Below are 25,401 nucleotides of genomic sequence, written 5' to 3'. Positions count from 1 at the left end.
TCCTGGATATAGAAACCAGAGCTCCAGTAGAGTTGCTGGTAAGCTGTACTGCAATCCTCAGTAGATGGCTTTCTCTTCTTTTCCTTCTCCTCTATTCCAGTAATTCACAAACTACTTGGAGAGCTTGGATGCCCTCTGTTCACATTCACTGCTTATCTCACCAGGGTGACAAGTAAAGTCTCTGGAGAAGTTAACATGCACAGCACAAGTGCATTATCAGACCATGAGCAATTGTGATGTCCTGCTAAGGACAAGGAAGATGGACGAACCAATACATGAGGAATGGAATCTTCTCTTTGTGCTTAGGGAATCAGAGAATACCAAGATCAGATGTTTGAAGGATGAAAGAATTCAAGTCCATGAGTTTTACAAATATCTCAACAAAGGAATACGCATTTCTCTAAGATGCCTCATGACTCAAAATCTAAAGAGAACTTGCACAAAAGGATCTGACTTGAGAGATTAAATTCTGTGGTAGCATTTTGGTTTTGAAACTTTAGTTGCATCAGGCAGTCAAGACACCAAAATGAGAGAGTAACAAAATGGAACATAGCAACATGTTGTGTCAAAAGAAATAGTCCACGATATTTGCAGCTGGAGGATGGGAAAGGTTAGGGAAAGAACCATTAGCTCAAGGTCCTGTGGTATGAAAACTCAGCCTTAACTAACGTGGATTCCAATGGTAGTTTAATCAGAAATGGCCAAGCAGCACCATTTGTGGCGATACAGAGGTGCACTCAGCTTTTTCCAAAATTACATGCCATGCCTGTTTTTAGCCCTGCTTATGCAAGTCAAATTTAGGGGATCCTTAACACATCTGCCTAGTGGAACATCACATTGTTGGGCTGTCAGGACACAGCTCATGTTAATCAGTATCACAGGTGCAGTGCAAGTGTTTCATCTGACTAGAAGGACTATTTGAAAGACAATGTCATAGATACTCTTGCACTGAATACCTTTACTATACATTTACTTTATAATGAAACAATATTATTAAAACTGAATACACCATCCTAAATATAGTAGGGCTTTTGTCACTGAAAGTGATAAAATATTAAGGACTCTGGAATAATCCCAAGAAATCAACTCAAAACATCTGTGTTATTAGTAGTGTCAAGGAATAAAGTCAAGCTGCAACAGAGGTTATTACTGGGGACTGTCATGTCAAGGACAAACTGTGACACCAATCTGACCTGGTATTTTAATGAGCAGCACTTACACAAAAGGTAAAGCTGCACTGATGAAATGACTGTTGGATGACAGCTCCAAGCTGAGAAACCCTGCCAAGGCAGGAGGACTGGACTAACCTATGGAAAAGATCGCACAGGTTTGATGAGTAACAGCTACAGAAAAAAAGTAATGAAAGAAAGTGGTGGGCCATGTGCTTGGAGACTGACAAAAACTTCTGCATGCAGCTATGAGCTTTACTAGTTGAAAATGAGGAGGAAATTCTGTAACAGCTGATGACAAGTGTTTGTGATACAACCACGAAATGGGCAAATGTTACTTCAGGATGTAAAAATAAAGATAATCCCAATAGAAGCGCTCAGACAGAATAAAGGATCATCTCTCCAATATTACTCTGTAAGATCTTACCTAGAATTAGACCATTTCTAACATACCGTGCAAAGTAGGAGCCATTCATTTTCAGGAAAGGCAAATTCAAACCAGACACAGAAAAATTGCACAAAGAGAGATACTGTCTTACCAGTGCCAGTGCAAAGAACTTAACCTGCCTGGGCTGACAGAATGACACCCAAGAAGGGTTCTTATTGTCACTTACAAAGTAGCGAAAAGCGCTGCACCAAAACAAATGTAACCAAACAACAACTAAACTTAACAATGATCATGGCTGGCTGGGAATGCAGATCAGATGGAAACTGGGAAGCGTGATTATGAAAGGGGAAAATGCAGGAGACTTTTGTTGCTCATAGGACAGAGCTTAGGCAGTTTACAAAGGCGTTTGCCATATGCTTGTGAGCACATCACACCAGACTCAGTCTTGCAGAGATCCCTTTTGTTTCAGTACAGACCCACAAGCTAAAGACCCTGCAGGCAAATCCACCAGGCCCACCCAGCAAAAATACAGTTTCATTATTAACATTTCACCCTTAGGACTATATCCCTAGAGCAAGCTCACCATCCACTTAGGCTCTCCCTGAGAGGACACGTTGTAGGAGCATTTTATTACAGGTATGATACATCCACACTCAATATTCTTCCCAAACTGGCAAGGAAAAGAGACATCATACCACTGGACAGCAGAATAATTCCTTAGAAGACTTGTGGTAAAGTGAAAGTCGATTTTTCAATCTTTTAGATCTTTCTGACCCTCAAAACAGAATCACCATTCCCTATATCAGTTCTGTTTTCCTCCTTAAGTAGGAGAGGCAATTCTTTTCAATTCCATAAATTAAATCTTGCTTAAAATGGCTTTCATACGGAATGCCTTTTATAAAAAGTGAAACTGAAACGTTTTTAGACATGGAAATGAAAGGAAAAGAAAACTTAATTATCACATGAAAATTAGTATTTTCCCTGACAATTTATTTTCCTTAGGCAAGGTTTTGCATGATGTTTAATTTCCATAATAAAATGTCACAGCTGATTCATTACATTACATTTGATTAGCATTTATCACATTTTTGGCACATTCATAGATTGATTTTGGACCAAAGCCAGAGTAGTTTGTTTCAGAACAATCCTGAAGTGAATGGACTGAGAATAGGCATTTTTGATCAAGGAGGGGTGGTTTTTTTTCTTTTTGAGGCAAGTATTTTATAACAGGTTTGGCTTAGGCTTAGACATTTTGTTGAGGTGTTTTTTTCTTTCATTTTCTTTTTAATTTTGAATGGTCACTCGAATAAATTAACTTAAAGAAAAGCATTCACTTAGACAGAGGGATTATCTGTTGGCATTATGCAGCAAATGCTACAGGCTCTGTAATCCATTGGCAGATTTAAAAAAAAAAACCCTATTGATCAGACAAGCCCAAGTATCACAAGCCACACAACTGCAGCTCCAGGTTTTCCTGCTTTGGGAAGTCACTGCTACAGGGGCCTCCTTGTCTGCCACACTGAAGACAAACGCCAACAGCAGCCAACCATAACAGGGAAGAAAAAAACCAAAACAACAAAAAACCCACCACAAAACAAAACAAACAAACCCAAACAAACAAATTAAAAAAAAAAAAAGAAAGGCTGGAAAGGCCGCTCAGAAACACAGCCTGACCCAGTTTTTTCTGGAGATTCTGACACCATGGAGTATTTTACTTCAACTGGATGAGTTAAAAGCATTTTTGCCACTGACAACCACCCTGACTGACAATGCAATCCCACACAGGCTTTTCACAGTTCTAATGCAGAATCAGAGGAATTCATCAGTTTAATGCTGTTCATCTCTAAGATGCTCTCACAGAGTTGGGATGACCCAAGGAAGCCCAGTCTTAGTGTGAGCCCTCATGGCAACAGAACAAGCACACCTGATGAACCGACACTAATGTTTTGTTCATTATTGAACTGTTCCATCTCCCTCAATGCTTCCTGTAACGTGACAAAATCCTGATTCAAAGTCTCAAGGAAACTACTTATCAGCAACTGTCCAGAGAAAACTTTCATATTATTTTAAGTTTAATCATGCTGCAAAGCACTCTTTTTTCAAAGAAAAATACTCACCTTCCTTTGAAGACACACACAACCATGAGCACAGAGAGGAACCCAAGCAAGCAGGAAAGATAATGGATCAAGTATTTTAGCGAGCCACTGTGTGGAGTCAGACCAAAGGCAGTTCAGACTCCCTGAAAAGTGATTTTATTAAAAAAAGAAAGTTGGCTTCACCAGATACTATAATCTAAGGTGAACTTTAAAATATATTTTTCAACTCACATCGTCATGTACCTCAGACATGGATAACTAAAATGTAACAGGCTGTTCTGTGGTGAATTCCCCAGCCCTCGTGAAATGCCTGTTTGGAGCAGGACTGTATCCAGTGTAACATGTTAGTGCGGAGCGTAGAAAACGAGAAGTTTTCAGGTGATGGGGCAGGCAATGAAGCTTGGCCAGCTCCCCCGAAGCACCCTCACTTATCAGACACTGTACTCCCCTGACAGGTGCTGCTTCTCTCTCTGAAATAAATTGATTTGACAGGGCAATATTAACAGTGCCCTGAGTTGTTGAGAAAGCTGCGTACAACAAGAAATCTTTGTTCATCTGCCTTGGCTAAGCTCACAGGGGCGGATGTGAAAGATATTCCTGATTCACTGACTCCAGAAAAAAAAACCTGAAAAAAAACCCCATGAAAACCTTCACATGAAACCCCTACACATTCACAATAAAACAAAACAAAAAGTAAGTTAAAAAAAGAAACAGCCAAAAAGAGGAACAGAGTCTGCTGGAGAACATTACACAGGTGAGCAACAAGGGGAAAAAAGACACTATTGAGCTGATTTTACACTCAGGGTAGCAAAATGAGAATACAGAAACATACTTAAGAATTACAAGTGCTTAAGAACATATCTGGTGTTTCACATATTGATAGAGATTTGGTATTTCCAAAGACTTAGAAGAATTATGACACACAGTTCATGTCTTGGTCACAAAGAGGTAACTGCAGCACACAAACTCATCTTGCATCTCCTAACTGTGATGCTTGCCTGGCTGCAGGCTTCTTGGCTGTCATGGGGTCTGATACAAAATCTATATTTGAGAATCAATTAAACTAAATGAAGTTATCTTTCTTTGCCACTGGACACAAATATCTGAATAGCAAGCACCACAGCTCACCTGTGCAACAACTTGATCATGTGTTCAAGTCTGGATACCAGCAAGATTTGGTGCTACAAGGCAGAGAGGGCTAGAGACAATCACCCTGGCTCTCTAAGTGAGGGGCATTTCTGAAAATACTATTATCAGCCAAACCAGGATTGAAAGTCAACAGCCAACCTGAAGCTTGTGCTATCCAAGAGTAGACAAAGCCATACCTGAAGAACATTACAGGTTGTGTTCTCGTCTCAGAGCCATCTTACTAACTAAATTCAAAGAAAGGATGAAACAAAAGCTGTTTTGTGGTGTCCTTTCACAGCCATAATATGCCCTTCTTTCACAGCTCTGCAGCTTCCTCACTGCTATAAAATGTCACCACAGCCAAGTGCTCCTCCTCTGAATGCCTCCTCGTCAGACTAGGTGCAGGACTGTCATAGGAACATCTGATGCTGAAGTCTCCAAATTAACCTGCCTGCCTCTTCTGCCAAACAAAAGGGCTTGAAAACACAGAAACCCCTACACTTAGCTCTTGTCCCACAAAGCCCCTCTTTCTGAGCAAATTTAGGTTAGGTATCAGGATTTGAATATAAAGCACAATACACAGTACCTGTGGAGGTGTAAATTCATGCTCGTTATGTGCAGTAACCCTGCAGTGAGCTCCCTGCTCCAAGGTGTTAAAATATACACTGGAAGTATATGATGCAGATACAGTGGAGCACTGACCTGAAGATCAGCTTAGGTTTTCTGAAGTTTGTGTTTTACTGTTTGTATTTTCCTGGTAGGGGCTAGTTTTGGTGCTTTTTTTGTTTGGTTTAAGTTTTACATCTTATGAAAGAGACCTTTGAAAAAGAGCTTTATTAATTTTAGGAGGTATTCCTTTTACTTAAATTATTTCTCTTCTGTTTCTCTGGACTTTGGATTACTATCCAAGAAAGTAATTATTTTCACCTCTAAATATTAAAGCTGGGATAGGATGTAGCTTTACTAAATACCAATGGGCTTATACAGAATTTTTCTGTCTTCCTTTAAGATGATTAAAACTGTACCATATTCCTAGCTTAGAAGGAATTTTATTTAGAAGGAAGTTTATTTACCCCTAGCTGCCTTTTCTCCCCAGTGTAACTTTAACTTGTAAATCTCAATAAAGACAAGTTGAAGTCTTTCAGGAACTTCAATTCAAAATCTACATTTTTTGAGGTTTTTTTTAAAGCATTAATCTCTGCTTCAAGTTAAGCTACAGCACTACAATACCACCGTTTACGTCTCAAAACAAACATCCTTGCAGGGCTTTTAATTAATATGCACTGACTTGCTATCTTTATTGATTTGCTGTAATTTTTCATACCACATCTATGCAGATCCAGTCTTCCCAACTGTATTTCACTTATAAGACTGAACGAGTTCTGACATGGATTAGTGTATTACACTACATGCATCTCAAGGTTTTTGAATTCAAGTCTGCTTTTAAAAGCAGCTGACCTTCCCTAGTGTTTATTCTTAAACATTTTAAACAATTGGTTGACTATTTTATTTCTTCAAGTCAGCTGTGTGCTCAATAAAGCTCTGGAATCTCGACTTCAAGCAAACCCTCAAATTATCATTTGCTTCCCCCCTCTGAAATGTTCAACCATCACAAACATCAAATATTACAACAGAAATTACCATGTATACACGGTTACCTTGTTAAACTCTTCATTTCTGTGGGCACTTTTTCATTCGATCCTGGCAGAGCAATTCAATTACAGGGGAGTGAACAATATCACTGACAAACACTATGGGCACAGTTAAAATGAGCCAAGGCTGAAGCTCTTCCCTCGGGCTGCAACCATTTATTCTGGAGTCCCATTTATTTCAGCTACAGGGGGGTGATTTTAAATAATTGGCTTTAACAAGACAGAAGTAATTTTAAGCAGAAGTTCCTCCAGAAAAGGAACCAAAGTTCCCACATTTAACATCTCTTTCAGACAAATAATGAAGACTAACCTTTAGAGCTATGCAAAACAGCATTTAAAGAGACACTTTTCTGAAGCATTGCTCCTTAACTGAAAATCACTATTTAAAAGCTTCCAAAGAAAAAAAATTCATATTGCTGTGATTACAATTACCACTCTCCAGACAAAAGAAATTTACAAACAATATCCATCTCAAACCAGGTTTTGTTAAAAACTACCTAAAAGCATTACTTCCTATCAGAAGTGCATTTGTTACTATCATCCACATGCTACCAGGTGCCCTGGCTATAATAACACTCCAGAAATCCAAACTGCTGTTTGAAAATGCCTCAAGTTATTCTTTTCCTTTCCAGAACTTGTCCTTTCTCCAGAGGCACACTCTGCTTTTTCTCTTGCATCTCTAGCATGCATAGAACTTACGGGGAATTAGTATTTGCAACTTTATTCTTTTCAGCAGAGAGCTAAAAACTAACAGTGATTCAGACAAAACTAGAGGTGGAAGAGATGAAAGAAGATGGTGGAAGGACTAATAGGAATCTGATCATTTACTAATAAGAAACCGGGCCATCGAATCCTAATTCCATCAGAGTTCCTTATTTATTTTCACTCACATTAAAATACTTTTCCATTGAGAGGAAATCCTGAATTACAACTATATAATAAGAACACTTAAAAAATTCTCAACACAAAGTAGAGGCCTGGTCTGCAGCCAACAAGCACTGTTCTCATTTAGCAGGTATTTAAAATTACTACAAACATTTTGCTTAACATTACAGCATCACCATAAACTTCCTTATCCAGCAAGGGAACAGATGAAAGGTTAGCATTCAGAAGCTCTGCACTATACCAAATTGCACCAAAAGCATGACTAATTCAAGCTGGGGTTTATTATTTCCTGTAGCACTTCTCTATCTAAATAAAGCAATTTTCTGCCACAGCCAAAAATATTTTAACTCCAAAATTCTATCACACGTTGTCCACTTGGAAGAAAGCAGTCTCCAAGCCTACCTCCCTCAATACAAACAGAACCCTCATATCACACTGTCTTTCCAGACACCCTAGGAGAGCCTCATGATTTGCTGGCAGTTTTCTTCTCCCCAGAGCCTGCAACTCTGGGGTTTGCTTTTTTGGTTGGGGTCTTTTTGTTGCTGTTGCTGTTTAGTTAGTTGGTTTTTTTTGTTTTTTCCTTCTGAAGCAGATCACCTTGTTCAGTACCTAGTGAAAACTACTTGATCTACAGAAAGTACTCCTGTGCAGCTTGTGGCAAATCTTGAGTGGAAAGGTTTTTACCAAGCCTGCTTTTTTCTCTTTTTTCTTTCTTCTTTGCCTTCTTGGTTTTAAAAAATTGCCCAGACTCCACATCCCAAGGTTCTAATGGACTACAGTCCCCAGAATAATTTCTTCAGAAACTGAGCATTATATAGCATATTGGTCAACACGTCTGACGTTGGAGAATGGTACAAGGAAAAGATAAAACTCCTCAAAACTTAACACAATGTATTAGATATTTAAACACAGAGAAAAAAGTCATCTAAAAGCTGAAGAGCTTCAGCATGGGTTTGTTAATGTGTCATTTACCATATCTATGACTGCATCTGAAATCAAAACCAGACAAGTGAAAAAAATGAATGGAATTCTGCAACTCGTAAAAGGAAGTGGTTACCTCAATACCAATGATCGCTTCTCATTGTAACACAACCTGATATGTCAGCATTATTACCAGATCAGAGGCGAGAATATCTTCATTTTTCTCCACCATGAAAGCAAGCTACTGAAAAGGTGCCCCTACTTTTTTGTTCAGAAAATTCCATGGGGAAAAAAAACCCTAGCAAACCTGGGCTTGCTGTTTGGGAACACCTCAAACAGCATTGCAGTACCCGGCAGGACTTAAATGGGAGAAGTTTGACTTTTAGATCAAATATAAGTGTAACAAACCTACCAATTAAAAGAAAACAACAAATCTTTACTCATAATGTGCATTTCATTATGTCTAAAAAGCAAAAGTAATGACGAGAATTGTTGATAGTGAAACAAAAAGACCTGGTTTACTTCAGAAGGAGTTTTCAAATCATCACAGAATCCCTCGAGTTGGAAGGAATACCCTTGAGTTCCTCTAATCCAAGGCTCCTGCTCAAGTGGAGTCACCTAAGGCAGGTCACCTTGCACTGTGTCCAGCCTGGTTTTGAGTACATCCATAGATGGAAACCAGAATGTCTCTAGGCTACTTATTCCAGTATTTGACCACCCTCACTGGGAAAATGCAACAGTTCACAACTCTTTGGTTAAAAGCCTACAAAATCAGGTGGGTCTAGAAAGTGTCATTCTTCTTCACACAGATTTTTGAAGTGTGGCGTTTTTGCTCCTATTCTCTTTCATATCCAGAAGAGACTTCAGGCTGGCACAAGTGCAGTCGTGCAGTGCTTCACAGGATGTCCAAATCAGCCTTCATTACTAACCAAGGATATCCAACTCTTTGCTTAGTGACCACCATCCCCTTCTAACAACCTGGGAGAGCACCTTGTATCTTTCCTGAGAAAAGGTACTTTAACAAATATCAGTCCCAAGTTTCTGAAAATACTGACTCTCCTTGACAGCACCAAAACACTGAAGACTGTGGTAGAAGAGACTCAAACTTGCAATCAGGAAGCAAAGGCATAAAAAAGAAATCAAACTACTTCACTGTTTCCTGTGTGCAAACAGTCCTATTTCACTGTCAATTTTGTAAGATTTATGAAATAGAAGCTAAAAGAGGAAGGAGAAAACACTAAAGGTGACATTTTCAGAAACAGGTAAGGTGTACATAAATCCTTCAGATGTTGTATGGGATTATGCTAACTCTGAGAAACAAATAATCTCTCTGTGTATTCACAGAGCAACAGGACATGGAAAGAGAGCATTCTGATCCCTCCATACTGGAGAAAGGTATTTTGGTGAGAAAACACTTCATTACTGTCCAGAAGAGACAAAGCAAAACAAATTAGAAAGTTCAACTGCTCCACAGGCCAAATAACTGAAGGCAGGACATCTAAAAATGTGTGTCAGTGATGGTGCTAAACAACAGCCCTGCTTAAAATACGCTCTAATACATAGCAGCACACACTGAGTGTGTATCTCAGACTATCAATTTCAGAACATTATCACTTAAACACTATCAAGTAGAAAACATCTACTATATTGCTTTCTTGAATGAAAAAAACATACAACTAAAACCTTCTGTTTTGCTCTTCTTTCTGAATTCAGGACTGTGATTTCATAAATATTGTCAAATTGGTACATCATTAAAACATGATTCCACACCTTAAAGTGGTTTCTGGTGAGCTAAATAATAAAAAGAGTTGATGCAGAAAGACAGTTAATGCACCTGTTTTGAATAAAATTTGGTGGCTCAAATCCCTTTAGAACCAACAATCAAATTAAGTTTTTAGCTCTTATGATGCTAGGTACTGAATTCAGAGTGAAGTTTCTAATCCCAGCATATACTCGTTAACTAATCAGGAATTATTCAAAATAATGACTAATGCCAGCTTAATATTGCTTCCAAGTTCAAATTTTATTTAATGCAAGTGCTTTTTAATTAATAAGTGGCACTTATTCTCCAAGAAAACTCTTTATAATTAGTATTTTTACAATTAATTTGTTTTTGAAAGCCAAAACATATTGCTGGTCCTAATATTAGTGCTTAAGAATTTCCACCAAGGCTTCTACCAATTTTTCCTTGAGTATTGTTTTGCATACTGTGTGTCTAAACATTCAACTTTTAAAGCAGCTTCCTTCAAAATATTATCTGATGGCTGTAGAAAAATGTTGGCTATTTGACAGCTTTTATATTTTTCATTCTTTTTTCAACTCAAATCACGACAGGATTTAGGCATCTGTGGAAAAGGGATGGAGAGCACTCAGAGTTTGTATGCTGTCATTTAGAATTAGTGTTGATGTATTACCTCTGTCACAGCCCAGTGGTGTAAAAACTGGTCCAGATCAGTTAGGTAAAGACGGATAGGTGAAAGCTGTGTCTGGCTAATGTGTGGTTTTCCTCTAATGCCCTGGAGACTAGTCAGCTCCTCTCTTGAAAACCCTGGGGAAGAAGAAGCAGTACAACAGTATCACAAACAAGCCGAACAGTGCTCTACTTCAACAGCATCATTGACAAACACTGCCTTTTACACTATGTCAACATAACAATTTTTTCTTAAAAGCTCTTGTTTGGTTTAATAAACTAAGGATATCAAAGTATAAATGCTGATTTTTGACAGAAAACAAAAATATTTTAAAAACCTGATAGTACTATAATGTGACATAAAAAAATAACTTTAAGAAGCCAGTGTTATGTATTTTCAATATATGTATCTTTAAAAATATAACAAAAAGGGTATAATGCAAAATACTTCATGTGTTCACTCAGTAACCTCAGTAATAAATAATATAACCTCAGGGTTAAAAATAATTTGGCTTATTATTTCTAGACAGGTAGTAGATGTTTTAGTAAAACAGGACGATTACTCCACAAGAGTTGTTTGGGCTTTGATTTCATTTTCTCTGCTATCAGTTCAGCACTCTTTTTAGCATTTTAGGAACAAAAAGGTAATCTTTGAAAACAAAGTAGCTGAACATTATAAATAATCATGGTGATGAAAAAAAACACACTGTTTTTTAACACAGCACAAGTTAGTGAGAGCTACTTCTTAGCAATATTAAGCAATTTTAACCACTGTAAGTACCAAAATTGCATCACCACAGAATACAACTATTTTTATAGCTGAGTAAGAGCAGAGTAGCAGAAGTCTCTCTCCTCACACACTGACCTTGGCCAGCTCACTTTAACGTACTTTGATTACTTTATTCTGATGGAATGTTTTTAATAGCGTAAGCATGTTCACAGGAAATCCCAGAGGCACTAATTTATATTGTTATGAGCCAATAAAAGGCATTTACTTCAAGCTAGGAAAAAAAAAATCTTGTTTATGTCATATGCTAAATTTAGATTTTCCTCATACTTTCCTAAGAAAGTTGCTAGAATGAAGAAAAAAATATGCAAATATTCAGCCCAAATGGAAAACTGTAAAAATAGAGTGTCAAAAATTGGATCAAGAAAATAAAATCTCGTATCAAAAATATATAGCAAGATTAGAATTACTTTCAGAAAGTACTTACAAAACCATTTACTCTAAATTAAATTCAGTAATTGACTATTGAAACAAATTTCATTTTGTTAATTCTGAATTATTACATTCATATGGATTACCTATAAGGGTTGAAAACAAGAAGCTGAAATAGTCCACATCATTCACTGAATTATCCTGCACTTGGCACTTCCAGCCTGCAAACGATGATCTACACAAAACCAATAACAGACAGTTTATTAAAAATCATGTAATTAAGAATTCACAACCTACTTGCACAATACAATCAATTAGCATGCCTAAATTGTTACAGCTTTAGCATTCCTGTTTCTAATAGTTGTTGTTAGAATAGCATTTTAAATAACCTCAAAACCAGAACTGGCTCTTTTAAAGACAAGACACATTGAACTTTGTACCCCTGCGTGGCCTTAGACAATTATATCAACTGAGATAGCAACTTTTCATTAATACTGGTATAATCTTCACTACAGTGATGACACCGAAAATTAAGCTAATTTTATTTCCCTTAATTGATAAAAGTCTTTATATTACAAATGCTGAGCTATATTTTTCATCATATCCATTAGTTTTAATACATGAACAACAAACCCCATTTGAAAGCAATCTCGAGTTATAAAACACAGCTAAGATAAAAAGTTGGTTGGAGATTTAAAACACGAAAAGGAGCAATATGCAAAGACAGGAGCAAACCCGTTATCAAAGCTATCTGACACTTTCCATCTTGAGGGCAATCTGGAACAAGTGGAGCACCAGCCTACTTTGGTGTCTCAAATCAGAAGCCAGTGCTTATGGAAACTCAGAGCAGACACCTGTGACCACCTAATGGCAGAGTCTGGCCCATGTGTCGGTGCTGAACCAGGAGGAAGCCAGGAGCTGGGAACAAGGACATCTCACACATGCTTTCCTCACAAGGCTGCAGCTCAGACCCATATCACATTATGCAAAAATGCATATTATTCAAATTGCCTTGTATGCTGCTTTTGGCACTGGCACTGCAGACTATGGATCTTTGCTGTAAGAGATTGCTGCTTTCCACTCTTACAATCTTGTGAAATTTCAGAGCTTCTGAATGCAATTTTCCAAGCCAACTATCTGCCTCAAATCATTTTTTTTCCTAATTTATCTGTGCCAACAGCCAAAATGGCTTAGCTCATGGGTAACAAAATTCTGGAAAGCTTGTTATGCAGGAATTTTTTACAGCTCTGTGCTTTGGGAGCAAAAATATAAAATTTGGAATACTTTTGTGCCAGGCATATACATTTTGCCACCCACAAAAATCCATCCATAATATTTCAGCATCCACAAAAATGACAGCTAGAATATGCACGTGTCTGGAGCTACTCAAAAAGAAAGAAGAAAAACCCCATAATTTCAGAATTTCTTTAAATTAAAGAAAAGATTCAGGATTCCATCAAACTACCATGTAGGATAGTTAGTTCTAGGGAGGGAAAAATCATAGTTATGTGAGAGCACAAAGTAAGGCTTTATTAAATAAAGCTCCCACTTTGTATTGAATTCTTAATGCCTGACAGTAGGGATTTGCCATATTTCAGGTGACGTGGTGACTTTGCAGTGCAGGCAGCTCTGCATGCTCCCTTCTAGGAGGGTTTCTAGGAGGCCTTTGGTCCTGCCCTGAGGCCTGGCTCACCACTTCCTTCTCTTAACCCATAGTCTCTCAATCTCTCCCCAGCCCTATGGCTGCTACTTGGCTGCCAAGTTCTTCCTGGACAAATCCCATGGCCATAGCGAATGGTTTCCCATGAGAATGGCAAAGTTTTTCCATCCTTCCAAGGAGGCCACAGTCCCACTCATTACAGCATGAAAGAGATTTCACATATACTCAACTAAATCAGCCAGAGCTCCCACCACTACTTCACTCACTAAGGAGGATATTCAAACAGGACTCAGATTTATACACCAGGAGAGAGAGTGAAACCCATGTCCTGTTCAGCACAGCAGAAGAATCTCCCTAAATCTGATGCACAGAGACCATGAGTGTGACTTGAGGTCACTTGTTTTACCAAAATAAGTATTGAGGAGCATAAAGAGAGATTTAAGAGAGTTTAGGACTTGCTAGACTAGTCACAGAAATTCAAACTGTGATGCAACCACTGAGCAAAATGGTGGGAATGCAAGCGGTTGGGAGAGATAATGACAGAGAAGAAGCTGCAAAGGTAATCAGGCAAATGTGAAAATAAATAAATCCTGGGTAGGAAAAGAGAATGAAAGAACATGTGATAAGTCCCAATTCAGAAAGTAGGGACTTGCATGACAAATCCTGTTAGAATCTGGTTCAATATAATAAAATAAAAATATTTTTTCATATTGAAAAATTCCATTTCCATATGCAACAGTTAGCAGATGCTTTGAATTCCTTACAATAGGACCAGTGCATGCAACAATTTTACATAACCTCCAGAAGAGACTGAACAAAAACTCAAGATTCGCTGCAGGTTAGCAAGTAGAAACTGCAATAGGTTTAGGAGATGTCTGGACATCGTTTTCATTTGGAAAAATAATTCCAAAGCTAATTGCTAAACATCTGGAAATCAAACACTTCATCAGTTTTGTTTTCCCACGCATGTACAAACTCATGAACAGGATAAGCATGTTAAGCATCCTAAGAGATGCTAAGGCTAAGAGCCACTGATACAGACAGAAGAGGAAGCAGAGAAAATACCTGCAGTTCTGCCCTGGGAACATGGAGGCAGCATAAGGAACAAACCCTTGACAGAGTTATTAAATGGTTTAATTTAAGATTCATCTCTACTAGCAGAGTTACACTGAGTCACACACACACAAAATCAAGATCCCCAAATTCAGCTGCAGTTTACTTTTTTAGAAAGTGAAAGCTATGACATGCACAGAAGAAGCCTCAATGTTAAAAGAGCATTAAGGTTAAAAATAATCTAGCCTTGAATTTAGACAGTGACACAGAAGGCTGCCTCTGATCTTCACCTTGGCCTCTCTATACAACTTAGAGTACGATAATATTATGTGTCATATTTTCTCTAAAAAAAACCAAAGAAATCTATGTCTCATTCAAATCATGGATGAATGGATCAATCAGGATTACACCATGAAGGATAACGTAATCTGACCTGTCCCTGCCTTATTTGTTGCATCATCTATAATGTGCACAGTGTGTGAGGCATAAATTAAAAAGGCAGAAGAAAGTATAACAAATTCAGGTAGGTTATACAAGATGCGAGATAAATACTTTTTAAAACTGGAGGACAGAATTCAGTGATAACACATTTCTTCAAGTAGCATTATTTTCTTTCAGGACAGAATAAGCTCACATTATTCATACTGGAAGCTTCCCATCCCTTTTTTTTCAGCTAGTTATCCCTAGTCCTGCAACAGTTCAACAGTGATTAAAAGATGAAAACGCCACTAACAGCTGACAAGAGATACAGCTTCAAGCATTTCTAAGAGCAGCACCCATCTGATCTCTACTTCTCCACTTGAACTTACAGTGAATTTGAGGTATTTTTTTTGTTTTCAAGACAGAAGATGCTATGTATTCTAAAAAATCAGACCCCAAATGTTTCATACTGAATTCCTAAAATTATCAGGTATTTCTATGTACATCTGTCTACACCTTTTTCTTGCCTCAGTTCCCCATCTTTGAACTGGGAGAAACATCACCTTTCCATCTCCTGCAGCCATGAAAATTACTTGAGCACAACAAAAAACTTCTGTAAGTGGCAGGGGGAGGAAATCCCTTTGTTTTCCAAGTGGGACATAATACAACAGAGAAAACATGGATCCTCCCATTGAAACAGGGCCAAACTGTAACACGAATGCTCCTTCAGTGCTCATGGTGTACACACAGAAAGCAGGATGGAAAAGAACCCATGAAATCATGTAACTGAAACACCACATGGGAACCTCACAATAAATGAAGACCAAAACCAATGTCTTTCTAATAATACAAACAGAGCAGCATTACAGCACCGAAGTTTGTTTAAATACAAGTCTAACCAGCTGTCATCACCTCAATTACCTTAGAACTCAAGTGCCTATAATGTAGACAGTTGTTAAAGCTGCTCAGTTTTGAAGTGAAGGAAATGAAAAATAAGATTAAGAACACAGAACAAGAGAGATTTCATTCTAGAAGAGATGTTGATGTACAAATACACTAGAAATTATTTTTAAAATCTTAGTTTAATATATTAAAACTACCATGAATAATTGGGGACTATTATGCACTTCTAAAATGCGTTTTCAAGATGCCTGTAAATGACATGCCAGACATCTGACTAAAAAAAATATCTGCTTTATATGTGGAAGAAAAGTAAAAAACATATTTTAAGTTCTCTTTTTTTTGTATAAATTATTACTGACAATGGGAACCTGTTATCAAACTGCGTATAAGTGAGACCTCTCCAGTCACGTAGTCCAAACCCACATTAACTATGATGAATTACATGTTGTAATTTCCATAAGGTCACCTGCTCTCTGTGGGAACCTCTCTTTTGAGGTTTAGAATTGCACCTTGAGGTAACCTGCTCTGTACACCAAATGGTATTAAAAGAAAAGCTGAATCTAATTAACTTAAAAATTACTGTTCTTCTTGTCATTAGCAGACCAAATATTTCTCAGTCAAAGCAAGTGTGCAGTATGTTCCTTTTATCACTTGCTGCAAACTTTTCTTTTAACTCCAGATGGACTTCACTACTTTAGTTCATGCTGCTGTTATTTTCAGGTTGGCTATATCACACAGCTGCAAAATAAAATAACTGCAGGTTGTGCACAAATAGTTACTCCTCAACTGCAGACTACTATCTGTGTGCCTCCTGACCTCAACCAGCTACCAACTACCTATGGTTCAGGTTTTAGGTGTTGATTTTGGCTTATACAGTCACAAGGAATCTTTGGGTAATTTAGAGGTCTCTAGTAGAAGAATTCTTACGAACCTTGCTGCACTCATTTTAGAAATTCCTTCCACTTGTCCTCCTATAAAACACACTGCTCAAACTCCAGCACAGACAGCAATGCACCTGTCTAGCACTTGCTAAGCAAGCTTTCCTTAGAATTTGGATTGGGGTTGGGTTTTTGAAATTTTTTTTTTAGCAATAAAATTGAAAAAAAAAGTGTGACTAATTTCAACCCGAGTTCAGTCTCCAAGTATTTTTAAAGTAAAACATAAAAAAGCAAATGCCAAATTCACAGTTCTTCTGAGGCATTAATACTATCACCCTTTGTTCATAAATGTGAGGGTTATAACACTTGAGAAGTGTAAGGTCAAGGGTTTGTGTTTTCTGTTCAAGGAAAATAAAATCCAATTCCCTCACTTTCCAGGAAAATGCTCCCAGCACCATAATTGGGAATATCTAGTGCAAAGCATTCCCGAAGTTTTACAGAATTATTTGAGCATTGGCAAGATAACAGCCTGAGACACATAACTTGTACTATAATAGGTGATCCTCTTTTAAATTGATTTTATCAACTACTGATCAAAGATTTAAACCAAGCCCTCCCACAACTGTTTTTTTTAAATTCTAGGTTATAAAATAATTGTAAAAGGAGTTTCCTCTCTTTCACTGATACATCTGTTCCACACAGAACATTTAAACAGTCACAGTCAGTAGCTGATTCACTCATTTCCTGAAAAAACCTAACTGCATTCTAAGCCTCAATTCTTTGAAAATTTAATAAAATTTAATAAAATGATTAAGTACACATCCTCAAAATAGTTTAATGACTAAGTCACTGTGTTAGGAAATAGGAAATCCATCTCCCCTTCAGATGAAGACAGTGAACACAGACTTTCCACAACCTCAGCAAGTGCTTTAACCACCAACATACTATTATTAATTTATTATTAAATTGTCCTTCAATCACATCAGGAACAGAAAACTCCCCGAGATTCTGTACACCCAGCAGACAACCACTGCATGAGGATGGCAATCAAGCAGGGAAAGGCCACAGGGATTCTGCTCATCTCTGATCACCAAAGAAACTGTTCTGGTTCCCATACCAGAACAACTCCTCAAGATAACCTGTTGTGACTTCAAGCAGCTTCACAAAATATTACAGAATCTAACAAACCAAAAGGGAATTACCAGGATGAGATAGCATTCATCTTGCAAAAGACCTCCAAGAGAAGGCACTGAACTAGCAGCCAGGAACAATCTGATACCTGAGAACTTCCCTGACACCTGCAAGAGTATGGAGTGAAAATGCTGTCATGGTTTGGGGTGTTTTTAGTTGGTTTTTGGTGTGGGTTTTTTTTTTGTTTTTTTGTTTTTTTTTTTTTTTTTTTTTTGTTTGTTTTTTTTTTTTTTTTTTTGTTTTTTTTGTTTTTTTTTTTTGAGCTGGTTGGTATACTTTATTTTTAAAAATAACTAAGGTCTATAACATCAGTGCCCCACACCAGACAAATTAACACCATAACAATGGATGAAATGAGCTGACACATGAACACCTGTGTCATGCCTGAGAACAGACAGAATGGCTTCTGGAAGAAAAATTTTTGCATGATGCATCTCTTAGAAATCTTGTTAATGGTAGCTGCACATGAATATGAAAGACCCTATAACACTGAGGAAAAAAAATTCCAGAAATCTAAGCAGCCTCAGGGTAGGAACAAAGGTCCTTATATCAAGAGGTAATTGGTTTAAAGGCAGGAGATGGTGGGTAGAACTGATCAGCTCATACAGCAGAAGACAGACATCACTGGTGACTACTAAGGAACAACCCAGAAAGAGAGATGACAAAAGTCCACAAGCACTCACATTATTTAGTATATAGAAGTACTTAGAAGTGTAAGTTAATCAAGGCTACCCTGTCTTTTTTTGTCGCTTGACAAAGCAATTCAGTCATTTTATCTACCTAACAGTGGAAATGACACACCAGCACCTCCCATGTTCTGTTGCTCTGCAGCTCATCACGATACAGCAGAGTAGCTCTTTTGGCATATCCAGGAGTTCAGTTAAGGCCTTGGAAATATGAGTAGTCAAGTTCTTCCCCAACAGCCAAAATAATCACACTGCAACCAAGGATCATAAAGAATTGTTTCCACTGCATGAAACAGGGCTTATTTTTCCTTCACAACCCAGGGCCATAGATACATAGAACAGCACTCCTTTACCACTTGAAAATCTTCTATTGTGATCAACCAGAAATTGCATTAAGAAAAAAATCTTTATTGATACACAGAAGTGTAGAGAAAAGGCTTCCTTGTTTCTTCTGGCTTCCTGTTTTTATGACCTGTGCTACCTATGACCTCTCAACACAGCAAGTTAACATCAGCCCAGAGTTTATCTATCAACACAGAAGTGTTCAGCTACTGATCCAGTATACATCAGAAGTGAGAGACTTCCACACAGATCCTGTAGCATCCTTCCCTTAGCTCTAAAGGAGCCATTCAAATCCTTCAGAACAGTGCCCAGGGGTCACAGTCTGAGCCCAGAAACACTGCTCTGCTGACAAAACCACACTGGGACTACACTGTACAGGTGTGTCTTCTAGCCAGCCTTCTCACAGGACTGTTATAAACTCTCCATGTCTTACAGCCAGCCAGCTGTGTAATGACAGCTGCATTGTCTGACTGCCATTTAAAATAGTGCTTACATGTAAAAACACCTGCCAAATACGAGGTAATGGATCACTTATGGAATTACCTATGAGCATGGAAAGTATGTTACAATACATCCCAAACACCTCCATATTATCATTGTCAGGAACTGTGTGTATAAACAAGAAAACACACTGAAAGGAGCAAAATCACATGCAAGTACCACACCAGGACTGTTGCACCTTTATGGAAGAAAAATATACATTTTCTCCCACTGTAGGCATGTACTTACACTTCTGTAAAACATGTTCTTTTAAAACATTAAAAAGCCCTGTGCCAATATTTATCTCAGCTTTGGCACAGTTTATTCCTGTTCAGCTTTAATGAAAAATAATTTCTGTCAGATTGAAATGCAACTGCAATAAAGTAAAAACTCATGTCCCTGCATCAACTTAATCAAATCAGTTTTGAGTTCTACTGCTAATGAGGATCAGCACTCTCAGTTTTCATATCAGTTCTGAAAAAGACAGGAAACCATGACTGTCATAAAATGATGTTGAAATTGCTATAAAAAAAATAGAAAAAAAATCAAAAAACTGAATCTTTGAATACTTCTCCAACATACCCATCTCATCATTCAGACCAACTTATCTCCAGGTAGTACAGGACCTGAATGTAAAGCTATAAGAGCAAGTGAGGGGTTTTTATCTTCCTTTTCCTCCAACAAGTTACCACGTGTAGCCACTGGTTTGTTAGTGTGAGTTTTTTTGTTTTAACTTTCATTATCTCTTTTGAAGGATCAAGTCTTTCCATTGGAAAATGCAGCAAAATACAACAAACATTTGAAAGGAATTACCAGGGATTTGAGGAAAAGTATGAAGCCTACTTTAAGAAAACAACAATTTAAGCTATGCATTGTTAAAAGTAAGCCTGTCAGCTGCTCATTTGCTCCAGAGCTGCAGAGGTTGTCTGAAGCAAAGCACTGCTTTCACATTATAAATGAGAGCACAAATCAGAAGAAACATTCACTAATGAGCAAAGGGCATTTACTGACGGCGGCAATTGTAGTGCAGCAACATAATTCTTTTCCCTTTGATTAGGAACCTCACACTACAACCAATCTGGGGAAAAATGCAGGGGCTGTGTCCTTAAATATAAGCTTGGACTTCTCCCTCTTTCAAGTCCTAGACATTTACAAAACAGTGAGCAAGTAAAAGGAAATTTCCTGACCAGATGTGGATGAAGGAATGCACTGTAACCCCGGGGTCTGATTCTCAAGAACTACAGATCCTCTCTCATCTTGCAGCAAGGAAAACGGATCATTTTTTTACCCTTCATCCTCAGTGGTACCCCAACAGGGAAAAGTCAGCCTTTTTAAAGCACACTCTAATGTTTAGTTTATTCAATAGTGCCTTATGCACTAATGTAACCATTTTAATACTTTCCTCCTTTACTTTTGTTTCTAAATCGAGGGGTGTAAAAATACAGCCAGAAAAGGCACTTCAGTGAACACAGACCTTACTATTGCTGCATTTTTCCTAGCAACCCATTTATAACTACTATACCTCTCTATACATGTATGGTTTCTGACTTATTCTCCAAGATGTACTGAATTGACTTTCCATTATATACCATTTGTAGTGAATTGAGAGCTTCCCCTTCTTTGCTTTGTGTTATTTATTTAAGTTAGCTTATTTTGGCAAAAACTTTCATTTTACTGATGTCTTTTTAAAATAAATACACTGGTCTGGAATATTTTCTACACTTTACTTGCATGAGAATTACTGAATTCAGTTGTTCCTTCAGTGTTGCTAACCACAATAATGGGTTACAACACCAAGTTTTCTCCTGGTTGTAAACACTTTGGGGGAATGTGCTATTTTTCTTGACTATAATTATGCATTCAATAATTCTTTAATTGAGTAGTATAGAGGGTCTTTGTTAGCTACATTTTGCATTATCATTGTGCCTCCTCATGCTATGCTGGCAAAGGTTGCAGATAAAATAACTAGGATGACTAAATAAACAAAAAGTAGCATTTAATTACAAAGGAAATATCCATAAAGAACTCTATTATAACCCTAATACATCTCTGAGTAATGCATCTTTAGACACAGAATTTCACACCTTACAGCAAACAGATGTTAAAATGTCCATGTCAGTTCTTTCTAAGCACTAGATTCCAGAGGATAGCAGGAACCAACAGGCATGCCTGGATGCTTGATGAAACGCCAGCTGAGTTCCCTCATTCTTGTCTGGAAAGCAGCAGAATATTTTAAAGGCACTACCTCTTAAGTGAAGAGTCCATTTACACTTACATCAAGCAGAATAAAAGTTACCTCCAGGGTTATCTCAAACCTGTGAAAACTTAGAACTCTCACACACTTTATGCCAGAGAGCACTCAGCTTTCATTTATATGGTCCTCACCCTGCTCCTTTTCTACAGCAACAGAAACAACTTGGCGAGACCCCAGCAGGGAAAGAGTCCCACAAGAATAAGAGATGGCTGTTTGAAGCCATTGGAGATCTCATTTATGGACACCCTACTTCAAGGGAGAAATGCCATAAATTAACTCCCATTGTTTTTTATCTAGACAGTGAAATATTATCTGTCCAACTCTCTATTACAGTGAAATAATTTCCAGACACACTGTTCCAATGGATAAAAAGTTGTAAAACAACCATAACTATTATGCATAAATAAGGCACATAAATCGCATTTGAGTTTCCTTATTTGTTCTTTAAGGAATGAGAGGAGACAACAAAATTCTCCCATAAAGTCAGCAATCTAACTTCCTGATTTATATATTTGATTACAATCCCACCATCTGCATTTCTTAATCCACAATTTACAGAATAGAACACACAACAGTAAGTACATAGATTACATATTAATCATCTTAAACATAGCACCATAGACAAAAGAGAAGGAAAAAAGAGAATTCTGTTTTGAAGAGTATCTGCCCCTCAATCACCACAAAATCACTGAGTGGAAACCAAAAACAATGAGCCTGACAAATGGGTTTCACTGCAACTGTAACAGCACAGAGTTTGGTATGTAAACAGCAGACCACTGTTTCAGGCAAACAAAGTAATCTACCTAATAAAAAATATATTTACAACATTTAATACATTTCCACATCTGAAAAAATACTTGCCTCAAAGTCAGTCTTCCAAAAAATGCTCAAAAAATAAGCACATACCTCACTAGTTCCTTAAAACCATTTTGAAGTATCCCTTCTGCCCTATTAATGCAGAAAGCGGGCACAGGGAGATTACACCAAGATTTTTTCCAGCTCTACTTCTGATACTGCTAAAGTTTATTACCTTAGTCCCTATCAGACCATCAGTGATTTATATATTTCTTCACTTCCTGGAGAGAACTGTCTACCTGTCCATATCCACAGCCTCAAGGAATTACCAGAACTCCACTATCAAGGTGAAGCTAAGATTGGAATTTCAAGCCAAAGATCAACTCATGCCACATATTGTATATTCCAAACCAACACTTAAACCATTCACTTTTAACTAGCAGTGAACTACTATTTGCTTATTCAACAGTTTCAATAAATCATAAATGAAAAATAAATACTGAAGTTAACTCTTCTAGAAATGTGGCACACTGCATCAAGATGAACTGCCTATCTCAATATATCAAAACAGTACTAGATCACAAAGATCACAAAAAAAAAATCCATCCAGTAGATTTGATACAAAACACTTTCTAAAACCCAGATGCTTCCATTTTTCTCCAAAAATGTAAGCTCATCAGAGGCTTAAATCAGAGGCCAACTGAGAGAACTCATCTCCTGTCAAGAAGCTGCTCTCTCTCATTTCTCAGAGAGAAGTGACAGGCTGTTCACTCATGTCGCTCCACACCCTTCCTCACCTGCTTCTGTATGACTTATACCCCAAAAGTCTGGCACACTTCCATCCCTCAGAACTCTACCTGACTGGATTTATTGAAGCTACTTACATCTCAGATCCCATACAGTAGGCACAAGGCAGGCATTTGAAGGGAAAAGCAGAGAAATTAAGCCACTACAACACCTTCTGATTCTCAGTTTCACCTGAAACTCACCAGCTGTAGCCATCCCAGAGACTCCAATACCAGCAATGTCTGTTCAATGCCACAGAGATCATGAGCCATTAGTGCAAACCTGGCCATGTTCATACCAGCATCTAAAATGGGGTGGCTGCATTTCAGAACTGTCTTTGGTCTGTGCCAGCTTCAGCGAATGTAGACCAAAAGTGCTACAGAAACCATTCTAATAACTTAACAATATAGTTAACCAATCTCCCAGGGGCTCAATACCTTCCCATTCTATATGGAAATACTGCCAACACCATTTTCATTCTCAGCACACAGAGCTCACTTAATGGGCTCCTACACACCACTTGAGTATTCACTTTACCATTGCAAAAATAAAAAGTGAAACTACTGAATATTTTCAAAACTCACTTCTAATAAAACAAAAAAAAAAAAAAAAAGGAAGGTCTGAAAGCTGAAAGGTAATACGGTAACACACAGTAACTACAACTTAACATTACCACCTGATATCATCACAGGGCTGTGCTTTGAACCATCTGGATACACTTACTATTAGTTTTATAGTCTACACTAGTGCGAGTTCCTTGAGTTTCTAATGATTATTCGTGGAATAACTGCAAGTTTTATTATGATCCACAGGTACTCTCAGTGAATCCACCTTAACATAGCTGGTCCCTGACAAATACACACAGCTCCATATGAATACTCTTGTAAACAGCCATCCTCTGCCAGTCGGAACAGTGTGGGAATAAAGGCTGATGAAGAAATTAAGAACAAATACTAAACCCTCTGATGCTCCTGAATGCAATCTATTTAAAGCCTGACGAATAAGCAGATTCCATAGGAGAAATTCAGGGAGAGTCGCCCCTCAGCACAGAGAACAGGAATGTACCGGAAGAGAAACAGCGCCATCTACTGACAGCGGCGGGGTACTCGTAAATGACTGCTCCCCATGGATTTGGGAGTTTCTCTGTACAGAAAATGTCCCATGAACCAAGCAGCGGAACAGAAATGTAGACTTACAGAAGTTTTTTATAGTACCATTCATCTGACAAACTTGAAAGTTTAACTCTGAGTATTACAAGAGCTGTAAATGATGACCAGGAGTTACCCAGTCTCTCTACTTCATTAAAGGCTTTACCCTCTGCCATCCATGTCCCACCCAATTCCCTGGTATTAAGTATTTCCAGTGAAGTATATTTGTATCCCATTGCTACATAAGCCATTCCAGTATGTATCTCTGCTTTCATAAAATTTTTCTAGCACTCAAACCAAACATTCTCTTGATATTTAAGGTCTGTATTTTTAATCCTGCTGAAACTGCACTCTTCCATTCCTTTTCAACAGCTTTTTACACAACTGACTCCAACTTCTTCCCAGCCTTATCTGCCTAAAATGCCAATTTGTCAGTCATTCCCCATTATCATAACTGACAGACTATCATTCTTTGCTCTTCTTGACACTCACTCCAGTCTGTCCATGTCATTATCTAAAAACGAGCCACAAAACTGGATATAATAGTTCAGCTTGGCCTTTCTAATAAAAGACAGAAAATTGGTTCATTTATCCTTTGTGCAATAACAGGTTATGAAGCTCATAAAGCCCAGCTAAGGTTCCTATCTAGAAAACCTACTATTGTTGCCTAGACTGTACAACTTATTTTCCAATGAAAAAGAAGTAGCAGATTCTTCTGTTCTTGAAAAGTTAATATATACTATTACTTATCTCCTTATCTTTGCATATTTAAGTAGACAAAGCAACTTTTTTTGGATGTTCCCCTCAGCCAAAAACATTTCTATCAACTTGGTTCCCTAAGCCTTTAAGGCACCCTAGATTAATCTTTTAGGATAAAATGTTTAGTGTCATGATGACTGACAAAAAACAAAAAAGGAATCTTCCACAAAATACAGTTCACCTAAGCCAAAGCTAAAAAAGGTGTCATCTATATGCACTTTGTAACCTGTACAAGTTT

The 25,401-nt window shown here is 37.7% G+C and overlaps 1 protein-coding gene across 5 annotated transcripts in view; it reads right to left on the bottom strand.

The window, feature by feature from the left end:
- Positions 1-25,401, bottom strand: part of TEX10 (testis expressed 10) — a 54,778-nt gene that overhangs the window by 5,237 nt on the left and 24,140 nt on the right. For all 5 annotated transcript variants that reach the window (XM_014875169.2, XM_088172113.1, XM_014875172.2 and 2 more), the window contains 2 exons: positions 11,955-12,043; positions 10,654-10,787 (listed from right to left, as the gene is read on the bottom strand). In XM_014875169.2, coding sequence (XP_014730655.1) covers positions 10,654-10,787; positions 11,955-12,043 — 223 coding nt within the window. The remainder of the gene's footprint in view (positions 1-10,653; positions 10,788-11,954; positions 12,044-25,401) is intronic.

The sequence above is a fragment of the Sturnus vulgaris genome, chromosome 1 (assembly GCF_052056855.1).
Source record: "Sturnus vulgaris isolate bStuVul1 chromosome 1, bStuVul1.hap1, whole genome shotgun sequence".
Classification (NCBI taxonomy): domain Eukaryota; kingdom Metazoa; phylum Chordata; class Aves; order Passeriformes; family Sturnidae; genus Sturnus; species Sturnus vulgaris.
This window is presented reverse-complemented; position numbering and strand designations above follow the sequence as displayed.